The sequence below is a fragment of the Panulirus ornatus genome, chromosome 2 (assembly GCF_036320965.1).
Source record: "Panulirus ornatus isolate Po-2019 chromosome 2, ASM3632096v1, whole genome shotgun sequence".
Lineage (NCBI taxonomy): Eukaryota > Metazoa > Arthropoda > Malacostraca > Decapoda > Palinuridae > Panulirus > Panulirus ornatus.
In genome coordinates this window covers 33,548,372-33,560,895 of record NC_092225.1, presented here as the reverse complement: position 1 = coordinate 33,560,895, position 12,524 = coordinate 33,548,372, and the positions used below count along the sequence as shown (strand labels likewise).

General features: G+C 41.1%; 1 protein-coding gene across 1 annotated transcript in view; it reads left to right on the top strand.

Annotated features, from left to right (window-relative positions):
* The window catches only part of LOC139756078 (uncharacterized), a 226,996-nt gene extending 216,150 nt beyond the window's left edge, over window positions 1-10,846 (top strand). The window contains exon 5 of the mRNA XM_071675125.1: window positions 7,758-10,846. Within this exon, the coding sequence (XP_071531226.1) occupies window positions 7,758-7,766 (9 nt within the window). The 3' untranslated portion in view covers window positions 7,767-10,846. The remainder of the gene's footprint in view (window positions 1-7,757) is intronic.
* Window positions 10,847-12,524: the final 1,678 nt, after the last annotated feature.

Below are 12,524 nucleotides of genomic sequence, written 5' to 3'. Positions count from 1 at the left end.
AGGGTGTTTTGAAATGGTTTGGGCACATGGAGAGAATGAGTGAGGAAAGATTGACCAAGAGGATATATGTGTCGGAGGTGGAGGGAACGAGGAGAAGAGGGAGACCAAATTGGAGGTGGAAAGATGGAGTGAAAAAGATTTTGTGTGATCGGGGCCTGAACATGCAGGAGGGTGAAAGGAGGGCAAGGAATAGAGTGAATTGGAGCGATGTGGTATACCGGGGTTGATGTGCTGTCAGTGGATTGAATCGGGGCATGTGAAGCGTCTGGGGTAAACCATGGAAAGCTGTGTAGGTATGTATATTTTGCGTGTGTGGACATATGTATATACATGTGTATGGGGGTGGGTTGGGCCATTTCTTTCGTCTGTTTCCTTGCGCTACCTCGCAAACGCGGGAGACAGCGGAAAAAAAAAAAAAAAAAAAAATTAAGCAGCTATATGCCAGGAGCAAGGTAAGGACAGGTCCTGTCAACTCAAGGAATCAGCTGTTAGACAGTTAAAGTGAGGTTGCATCTAATGGATCAGACATTCCCAGGGGACCTTAAAAATGGACCTGAGTATGGAGGTCTGACCTCTAAGACTTGTGACACATACACCATACCTTTCTGCGTGAAATGGCATATTTAGCAACAGTGTAAGAAGCGTTAACTTAAAAGGCAAAGAATACATTGGAATTCAAACAGCAATGGACATTGGGTCCTTTTGAGACTGTTTGTAATAGTGGAAAATAATCAGAAACTCACAGATTATTGTGGTAAAAGTTAGAAGGTATACAGATAATTCAAAGATCATAACCTGCAAATTGTTAAGTTGACTTTCTAAGGAGATGGAATTAATATAAGTTGTGGACTTGAAGTGTTCATCAAGTCTGTTCTTAAACTCGTATATTGCTACTGTCAACCATTCTAATCGACAAGTTGTTTCATATGTTAGCAATCCTGATCAAGAGAAAGTACTTTGCCTTATTTGAGATAAAACATTTGCCGTTGAGTTTGTATCCATTATTGCGAGTGAAATAAGATGAACCAAGGTTTAAGTAACTTGATAATCAAAAATTGTTAAAGCTTTTGATAATTTTGAATTCTTGTATTTGATCACCTCTTAGCTTTCTCTTTTCTAAGCTAAATAGATTCGAGTCATTTAATCGAATCTCATAGGATTTATTTCCCGAACCCAGGGATCATCGTGGTAGTTCAGTGTTGCACTCTCATCGTTTTGTCTGTCTTTTTTTTTTTTGTCAGGTTACCTATACTTAAAACATTGCACTTACTGATATTACACTTCATTTGCCACCTATGAACCTAATCCATCAGTATTTTCACTCCGTGTGTTATGTCTAATCATTCTGATGCTAGTCCATTAATCACAACTCTTTGTTTACGGCCACTTACCAGATTTCATGTCCATCGAAGTACAACCCCATCATTGCCATGTGACTTAATTTTTGTAAGTAACCTTTGATGCAGAACTTTATCAAATGTTTTTGAAAATCCAGATAGATGACATCAAGTGCTTTACTTTTGTCATACATGTTGATTAGATCATAAAAGAAATCAAGCAGATTTGTCAAACATGAGTGATTTCTTTGAAAATCATGCTGAGAATCGTTCATTAAGCGGGGTCCTCTAAGTGGTTTACTATTGTCTTGAATGATGGTTTCCATAAGTTTTCCAACTAAGCCACTTTTCATCGTCCTCAGGTAAAACTTATCAGGGCCTGCTGTTTTATTTATTTTCAGTCCATTTATTGGTGATTGTATATCTTCAGCTTTTATGTCATTTTATTGAAACTTACATCATATTCTCTATCTGCTATCGTAGCAGTAACAGACACATACATTAATACTACAATTGATCGCTATTAGCAGAGTTAGCGTTACCAGAGTATAATTTTGGGGGGTAAAGATCATCTACACAAGGCAGGTGAATGTGTCATGCTGTGTGTGACAGAAAGGCTGGTTATAAGTAGAGTTAGAAAATTTATGTTGATATATATGATTTGATATATATGGTTTAAAGAGCGAGATATACATAAGTATACGTATGTAAGTAGGAGAGATGGCCAGAGAGCGTTATTGGATTATGTGTTAATTGACAGGTGCGTGAAAGAGAGACTTTTAGATGTTAATGTGCTGAGAGGTGCAACTGGAGGGATGTCTGATCATTATCTTGTGGAGGCTAAGGTGAAGATTTGTATGGGTTTTCAGAAAAGAAGAGTGAATGTTGGGGTGAAGAGGGTGGTGAGAGTAAGTGAGCTTGGGAAGGAGACTTGTGTGAGGAAGTACCAGTAGAGACTGAGTACAGAATGGAAAAAGGTGAGAACAATGGAAGTAAGGGGAGTGGGGGAGGAATGGGATGTATTTAGGGAATCAGTGATGGATTGTGCAAAAGATGCTTGTGGCATGAGAAGAGTGGGAGGTGGGTTGATTACAAAGGGTAATGAGTGGTGGGATGAAGAAGAAAGATTATTAGTGAAAGAGAAGAGAGAGGCATTTGGACGATTTTTGCAGGGAAAAAATGCAATTGAGCGGGAGATGTATAAAAGAAAGAGACAGGAGGTCAAGAGAAAGGTGCAAGAGGTGAAAAAGAGGGCAAAAGAGAGTTTGGGTGAGAGAGTATCATTAAATTTTAGGGAGAATAAAAAGATGTTCTGGAAGGAGGTAAATAAAGTGCGTAAGACAAGGGAGCAAATGGGAACTTCAGTGAAGGGCGCAAATGGGGAGGTGATAACAAGTAGTGGTGATGTGAGAAGGAGATGGAGTGAGTATTTTGAAGGTTTGTTGAATGTGTTTGATGATAGAGTGGCAGATATAGGGTGTTTTGGTCGAGGTGGTGTGCAAAGTGAGAGGGTTAGGGAAAATGATTTGGTAAACAGAGAAGAGGTAGTAAAAGCTTTGCGGAAGATGAAAGCCGGCAAGGCAGCAGGTTTGGATGGTATTGCAGTGGAATTTATTAAAAAAGGGGTTGACTGTATTGTTGACTGGTTGGTAAGGTTATTTAATGTATGTATGACTCATGGTGAGGTGCCTGAGGATTGGCGGAATGCGTGCATAGTGCCATTGTACAAAGGCAAAGGGGATAAGAGTGAGTGCTCAAATTACAGAGGTATAAGTTTGTTGAGTATTCCTGGTAAATTATATGGGAGGGTATTGATTGAGAGGGTGAAGGCATGTACAGAGCAACAGATTGGGGAAGAGCAGTGTGGTTTCAGAAGTGGTAGAGGATGTGTGGATCAGGTGTTTGCTTTGAAGAATGTATGTGAGAAATACTTTGAAAAGCAAATGGATTTGTATGTAGCATTTATGGATCTGGAGAAGGCATATGATAGAATTGATAGAGATGCTGTGTGGAAGGTATTAAGAATATATGGTGTGTGAGGCAAGTTGTTAGAAGCAGTGAAAAGTTTTTATCGAGGATGTAAGGCATGTGTACGTGTAGGAAGAGAGGAAAGTGATTGGTTCTCAGTGAATGTAGGTTTGTGGCAGGGGTGTGTGATGTCTCCATGGTTATTTAATTTGTTTATGGATGGGGTTGTTAGGGAGGTGAATGCAAGAGTTTTGGAAAGAGGGGCAAGTATGAAGTCTGTTGTGGATGAGAGAGCTTGGGAAGTGAGTCAGTTGTTGTTCGCTGATGATACAGCGCTGGTGGCTGATTCATGTGAGGGGCAAGTATGAAGTCTGTTGTGGATGAGAGAGCTTGGGAAGTGAGTCAGTTGTTGTTCGCTGATGATACAGCGCTGGTGGCTGATTCATGTGAGAAACTGCAGAAGCTGGTGACTGAGTTTGGTAAAGTGTGTGAAAGAAGAAAGTTAAGAGTAAATGTGAATAAGAGCAAGGTTATTAGGTACAGTAGGGTTGAGGGTCAAGTCAATTGGGAGGTAAGTTTGAATGGAGAAAAACTGGAGGAAGTAAAGTGTTTTAGATATCTGGGAGTGGATCTGGCAGCGGATGGAACCATGGAAGCGGAAGTGGATTATAGGGTGGGGGAGGGGGCGAAAATCCTGGGAGCCTTGAAGAATGTGTGGAAGTCGAGAACATTATCTGGGAAAGCAAAAATGGGTATGTTTGAAGGAATAGTGGTTCCAACAATGGTGTATGGTTGCGAGGTGTGGGCTATGGATAGAGTTGTGCGCAGGAGGGTGGATGTGCTGGAAATGAGATGTTTGAGGACAATGTGTGGTGTGAGGTGGTTTGATCGAGTAAGTAACGTAAGGGTAAGAGAGATGTGTGGAAATAAAAAGAGCATGGTTGAGAGAGTGGAAGAGGGTATTTTGAAATGGTTCGGGCACATGGAGAGAATGAGTGAGGAAAGATTGACCAAGAGGATATATGTGTCGGAGGTGGAGGGAACGAGGAGAAGTGGGAGACCAAATTGGAGGTGGAAAGGTGGAGTGAAAAAGATTTTGTGTGATCGGGGCCTGAACATGCAGGAGGGTGAAAGGAGGGCAAGGAATAGAGTGAATTGGATCGATGTGGTGTACCGGGGTTGACGTGCTGTCAGTGGATTGAATCAGGGCATGTGAAGTGTCTGGGGTAAACCATGGAAAGCTGTGTAGGTATGTATATTTGCGTGTGTGGACGTGTATGTATATACATGTGTATGGGGGTGGGTTGGGCCATTTCTTTCGTCTGTTTCCTTGCGCTACCTTGCAAACGCGGGAGACAGCGAAGAAAAAAAAAAAGAAGTTTAGAATACTGGAATAAACTATGAGAAGGCATTTAGATCATGCTCATGCAGTCTCCCCCATGCCTGAACTCCTGGAACTCAGTCTTCAAAAAGAACCGCAAAACACCTCTTACACAAGCACTAGATATTTTCTGGAGAAAAATTCTAGATTTCAGCATAATCTATGAGAGTTTGAAATTTAATCACATTCCTCCACCCTACAGGAAGATCATGACTATTCCAGTTTCTTGGCCATGATAAGATTGTTGAGGCTCTGAAAAGCAAACAAATTGGCAATGTGATTTACATAGACTTTGCAAAAGTATTTGATGAATGTGACTATGTTACCATAGTGAATTACACGTGTAAGATGGGAAGAGCAGGAAAAACTGGAAAGTGGACATACAGCTTTTAAACTAACATAAAGCATACTGATGTAAACCATGCCATTTCCAGTGCCTCCATGGTAAAAAACCCTCAGTACCCACAGGAATTGTACTTGCACCCCTCCTTTTCCTCATTCTTATACCTGACATCGATGCAGCCACGTCACAGTTTCATATCGTCCATGCAAATGACACCAGAATTATGTCAGTAAAGGACACTTAAAGGCTACAAAGTGACATATATGTAGTCTTCCAATGGACCACTGAGGACATGTTTTTCCATGGGGACAAATTACAATTCTTCAAGTATGGGGAAAATGAAGAAATGAAAAACAATACAGACTACTGGACAGATGCAGACATACTCTTAAGACAGTTGAATAATGTGGAAGACCTCGGAGTGATGATATCTAACAACCTAACCCTCAGCAAACACAATTAAACAACAGTTGCATTTTCTTGAAGGATGGTGGGATGGAACATAGACTTTTAAGACAAAGGAAGAAAACTAATTATGATATTTTTTCAAGGCACTAATTCCTTCATGAATAGAGTATTGCTGTGCTCTAACATCACCCTATGAGCCAGATGAAACTGCAGGTTTAGAAAGTGTTTAGATCCTTCACTTCTCATATTAACTTGGTAAAGGAATTGAATTACTAGGAATGGCAGAAACTGAGATGGAATTCCTTGGAATGTTGGCAGATGTACATTGTCATCTACACCTGGCAAATAGTAAGAGGCTTAGTCCCCAACTTACACTCCGGAGTAACTTCTCTGACATGACAGTTTACACTCAGGAGTAACTTCTCTGGCATGACAGACATGGAACACTGTAAAATTCTACCTCTGAAATTCAGAGGCATGATGTGCACAAAGAAAGAGAAAAGCTTAAACATCCAGGTACCAAGACACTTCAGCTCCTTACCTGCAGTTATCAAAAACACCATACAATGCACATTGAAGGAGTTTAAGAGTGACTTGGACAAGTGTTTAGTGTACCAAACTAGCCTAGTATTGGAGGCTACATGGGCATGTGGGCCGCAGTTTCAAACAGCTTGGTCAACCAACGATTGAACCTAGCAGCCTGGGCCCAGCCCAGGCTATTGGGGTAGAAGACTTCTGAAGATGTCGCTTGGATTTACTTCACCACATATACCTCCTGATATATTTAATACAAAAGTTATCAGTACCTTCAAATCAAGGCTATACAAATACTTAGTGATATTTTCTCATTAGAGATCTGTTCCAAGAGAAAAAAATTAAGTTTATTTCCTAAAGACTTAGCTTTTTCTTTTTATGGATTCATCCCCAGAGAAGCTAACTGTAGTTAGAGTAGGGAACTTTTCCAATTCTCACTTTCTTGCAAAACTTTCTTTGCTGTATTCTTTCTCCATACTAAGTGGTGTTTCTTCTCAGCTCTTTTTCTTTCAAGTTGGTGAGCCAGGAGATGTGGTGAGTGGGGGTACTTTTGCTTTGCTATCCTCTCTCTACTAAAAGTAAGATTATGACTTCAGACAGCTTCATTATGAACCATCAGGTCTCCAGTTATCTTTCCTTGTTTGTCACCATCCACACATCATTACTGACTGTTCCATTACCACCCTCACCCCATTATCACCCTTGCTTCATCGACTGCATTCCTATCATGTTTCCTAAGTTGAATTTTTGCATTTTAAACATGGAAAGTCTTGTTTGTGGCTGTATGTTGTACATTTGTATGTATTACAAAGTGAGCATGCAGACGATATGTTAACAGTAAAGTCTACTACTATATTACAATCACTACAGTAATGTATCTGTTGGCTTGGGATACTGGGTTTTCATCAGTTGCCTACTTAAAAGAGTTATCTTTCTCGATGTTGTCTGGTTTATGCATAGTTTTTTGTAGAAGTTAGGTTTTTTATTATTTTTTTTTGGGCTTGTGGTTCACCGAGTTGTATGGGATTGCGAAATGTGAATTGCATTGCCATATGGGCAAGTGTCGCAGTGCAGCAAAATACACATGCCAGTGTTATGTGATGCAGGGGATAGTTCTGTTATGCCATCTTATTATTTGCAGAAAGTTGGTGTGTGTCAAAGTGTGACAGGACACGCACACACTGCAAACGCTAATTCCAGTTATTGAGTGGTGCAGCAGGCATATAGTGTGGGTACTAACTTCAGTTATTGAGTGTTAGAGTGTAGAAGGGCAGATACACATTGTGAACACTGCTCTCTAACCAGACTGACACTTGTGTCTTCTTCCCTTCCTCCCTGCTTGTGCTGCACGGTGGTGTTTGTGGGCACACCATGACCGACACGGCCCCGCCACCCGTGCCGCTCACCCTGCCCTCACCCACGGCTAACGGCGGCCCACCCACTGTCCTGCCTCCCACGCCACCCTCCTCTGTCTTGGACGTGGACATATTAACTCCATCATCATCATCGGCGGCCTCTCCAACCACACCGGCTGTGGCCTCCACCACAACAACACCTGCCTCCACACCCACCACACCGCTTTCGACTACCTCGGGCGTATCTGGTGTCTCTACTGCCACCAATAATGAACACAACTCCTCCACTCCACCACCACCTTCTGGATCTCCCAAACCAGCCGTAAGTATTGAGCAAAGATTTTCCTCTTGTGCCTTTACTCGTCTTTTGATTTACTGTCTCCTGTTTTTCTGAGGAATATTCATGTACTGTATGACTGACTTGTTTTCAGGCTGTGTAAATTTTGAGAAGTACCTGATGTTAATGGAGATGATACTATATTGTGTGTAGAGAATTAGTGCATGTTTATGGAAGCATATTTTTTGACTAGAAACATAATGATTCAAGAAAAATTATAGTTAATTGGCTACTGCTGGCCATGGTTACTGTTGACATGTGAGTGAAGCAAGATTTTTCTTCTTATGACTAGACTTGTAATTTAGCAAAGAGCTTACATGTACTGTCTAAAGCAGGGATATTTATTGGTTAATTAGTTGTTTGGGCTGTAAGCCTATCGACTATTAGGGTTATTAAGGTCATCAGTGTTCTCATAATTTCCACTCAGAAAGAGCTGTCATCACATTCTTCAGGTACTCAAAATAATTCTAAAACCATTCACATTCTCACTTCATATGGCCCTTGTGCTGGGATGTCAATCTTCAGATTTTCAAGATAATTCTAAAAGTGTACTTGCTTTCACTGCATATATGGCCCTGGTGTAGGGATGTTAGCTTTCACTGCATATATGGCTCTGGAGTAGGGATATTAGCTTTCACTGCATATATGGCCCTGGTGTAGGGATATTAGCTTTCACCGCATATATGGCCCTGGTGTAGGGATGTTAGCTTTCACTACATATATGGCCCTGGTGTAGGGATGTTAATCTTCAGGTATTTTGAGATCATTCTATGACCATAAACAGTTGGTTCCCAACCCTGGGAAACAACCTAAAATTGTTAGGCCAAGCCCTTTTGAGTGGGCTGCCAAGGGTACCAAGTAACTGACTTTCCAAGCTTTCCTTTATGATCCAGGAGTGGCAATGCCAAGGAATTGGATGGGGATAGACACTTCGTTATATCTTCCTTTCCCTTGTGCCCCTTACCACCTCCCCCACCTCCAGAATTTTAAACATCCACTGTATTTCCAAGAACACTGTATCATCATTCAGAATATATTTTTGCTGTAACAAACCTGACTCTCTTTTTCTGTTCAGATATTGTGTTTGCTCCAAGGTGCAGAGTTTTTTAAACACTGATGAATTTTAAAAAATTTCAGTTTTGTTTTGCTGTAAAGTCATTTGGTTGTTAAATAGATAACTGAATACTTTGAACTAGATATTTCATTTTGAGAGTATATAGCAGTCTTTCATCAACATCCAAAATACCAGTGTTGAGTATTTGTTATAAATAATCCTGGAATTTGATCCCCATATCTTCAAGAATGTGATCACGTATACTTGTCAACATCATGGGCACCCACAAGAATGGGTGAGAGGGGGCATTTCCCTCCCTCCCTTCCATCTTTACATTTTAAAAAACAATTTACATGTACATTCATGGACATTATCACTGGAATGGAATTGAACTATATATATTTGGTAGTTTTTGTTAAAACTGTCAGTTTGCAAATGTTTATAAGTTCACACAACATATTCTTTTAGTCTGTTGATTTACACTATAAAAGCTGATTCCCTTCATACATGCTTTATCCTCCCTTGAAAATGTCTGTGGGCACTCACAAATCAGCATGGAACTTCATCCAGTAAATTGTTTAAGCATCAGCACACTGCAAGGGCAATTCACAAGCTCATTGTAATCCAAAATAAATGAGAAACTACAACATATTGTTTTTGAGGAACTAAAAAGAATTATTAAGTACATTTAGGTTTAAAGCACAAAAGAAGGTAAAGACCTTAAGGTGTTCCTGTTCTCTGGTACAACCTACTTATATAAGGCAAGACATTTGGCCTAACCTTCAAAAAGACAAGATTATGAAACCACTTGCAGCTGTAGCAGAACTTGAAAGTCAACCCCTGTTCAACATGTTTTTAGGAACTTATCTCTAAATTTGTTTTTGAAGAATATACTAAAAAAAAGTTATGTGATTTCTGTATTAATGTGGGAGAGTGTGGCAGGGTGTTCTTTGTACCCTAGATGGTGGCCTAGATGTGGAAAGGGAACTGTGGTTTTGGTGCATTACACATGACAGCTAGGGACTGAGTGTGAATGAATGTGGTCTTTCTTGTCTTTTCCTAGCGCCACCTTGCGCACATGCGTGGGAGGGGGTCCCATTTCATGTGTGGTGGGCTGGCGACAGGAATGGATGAAGGCAGCAAGTATGAATATGTACATGGGGATTACACTTACCTCCCAGTTGACTTGACCCTCAACCCTACTGTACCTAATAACCTTGCTCTTGTTCACATTTACTCTTAACTTTCTTCTTTCACACACTTTACCAAACTCAGTCACCAGCTTCTGCAGTTTCTCACATGAATCAGCCACCAGCGCTGTATCATCAGTGAACAACAACTGACTCACTTCCCAAGCTCTATCATCCCCAACAGACTGCATACTTGCCCCTCTTTCCAAAACTCTTGTATTCACCTCCCTAACAACCCCATCCATAAACAAATTAAACAACCATGGAGACATCACACACGCCTGCCGCAAACCTACATTTACTGAGAACCAATCACTTTCCTCTCTTCCTACACGTACACATGCCTTACATCCTCGATAAAACCTTTTCACTGCTTCTAACAATTTGCCTCCCACACCATATATTCTTAGTACCTTCTACAGAGCATCTCTATCAACTCTATCATATGCCTTCTCCAGATCCATAAATGCTACATACAAATCCATTTGCTTTTCTAAGTATATCTCACATACATTCTTCAAAGCAAACACCTGATCCACACATCCTCAACCACTTCTGAAACCACACTGCTCTTCCCCAATCTGGTGCTCTGTACATGCCTTCACCCTCTCAATCAATATCCTCCCATATAATTTCCCAGGAATACTCAACAAACTTTTTTTTTTTTTTTTTTTTTTTTGGCTTTCTCGCTGTCTCCCGCGTTTGCGAGGTAGCGCAAGGAAACAGACGAAAGAAATGGCCCAACCCACCCCCATACACATGTATATACATACGTCCACACACGAAAATATACATACCTACACAGCTTTCCATGGTTTACCCCAGACGCTTCACATGCCTTGATTCAATCCACTGACAGCACGTCAACCCCGGTATACCACATCCCTCCAATTCACTCTATTCCTTGCCCTCCTTTCACCCTCCTGCATGTTCAGGCCCCGATCACACAAAATCTTTTTCACTCCATCTTTCCACTTCCAATTTGGTCTCCCTCTTCTCCTCGTTCCCTCCACCTCCGACACATATATCCTCTTGGTCAATCTTTCCTCACTCATTCTCTCCATGTGCCCAAACCATTTCAAAACACCCTCTTCTGCTCTCTCAACCACGCTCTTTTTATTTCCACACATCTCTCTTACCCTTACGTTACTTATTCGATCAAACCACCTTACACCACACATTGTCCTCAAACATCTCATTTCCAGCACATCCATCCTCCTGCGCACAACTCTATCCATAGCCCACTCCTCGCAACCATACAACATTGTTGGAACCACTATTCCTTCAAACATACCCATTTTTGCTTTCCCAGATAATGTTCTCGACTTCCACACATTCTTCAAGGCTCCCAGAATTTTCGCCCCCTCCCCCACCCTATGATCCACTTCCGCTTCCATGGTTCCATCCGCTGCCAGATCCACTCCCAGATATCTAAAACACTTTACTTCCTCCAGTTTTTCTCCATTCAAACTTACCTCCCAATTGACTTGACCCTCAACCCTACTGTACCTAATAACCTTGCTCTTATTCACATTTACTCTTAACTTTCTTCTTTCACACACTTTACCAAACTCAGTCACCAGCATCTGCAGTTTCTCACATGAATCAGCCACCAGCGCTGTATCATCAGCGAACAACAACTGACTCACTTCCCAAGCTCTCTCATCCACAACAGACTTCATACTTGCCCCTCTTTCCAAAACTCTTGCATTCGCCTCCCTAACAACCCCATCCATAAACAAATTAAATAACCATGGAGACATCACACACCCCTGCCACAAACCTACATTCACTGAGAACCAATCACTTTCCTCTCTTCCTACACGTACACATGCCTTACATCCTCGATAAAAACTTTTCACTGCTTCTAACAACTTGCCTCACACACCATATATTCTTAATACCTTCCACACAGCATCTCTATCAATTCTATCATATGCCTTCTCCAGATCCATAAATGCTACATACAAATCCATTTGCTTTTCTAAGTATTTCTCACATACATTCTTCAAAGCAAACACCTGATCCACACATCCTCTACCACTTCTGAAACCACACTGCTCTTCCCCAATCTGATGCTCTGTACATGCCTTCACCCTCTCAATCAATACCCTCCCATATAATTTACCAGGAATACTCAACAAACTTATACCTCTGTAATTTGAGCACTCACTCTTATCCCCTTTGCCTTTGTACAATGGCACTATGCACGAATTCCGCCAATCCTCAGGCACCTCACCATGAGTCATACATACATTAAATAACCTTACCAACCAGTCAACAATACAGTCAACCCCTTTTTTAATAAATTCCACTGCAATACCATCCAAACCTGCTGCCTTGCCGGCTTTCATCTTCCGCAAAGCTTTTACTACCTCTTCTCTGTTTACCAAATCATTTTCCCTAAACCTCTCACTTTGCACACCACCTCGACCAAAACACCCTATATCTGCCACTCTATCATCAAACACATTCAACAAACCTTCAAAATACTCACTCCATCTCCTTCTCACATCACTACTACTTGTTATCACCTCCCCATTTGCGCCCTTCACTGAAGTTCCCATTTGCTCCCTTGTGTTACGCACTTTATTTACCTCCTTCCAGAACATCTTTT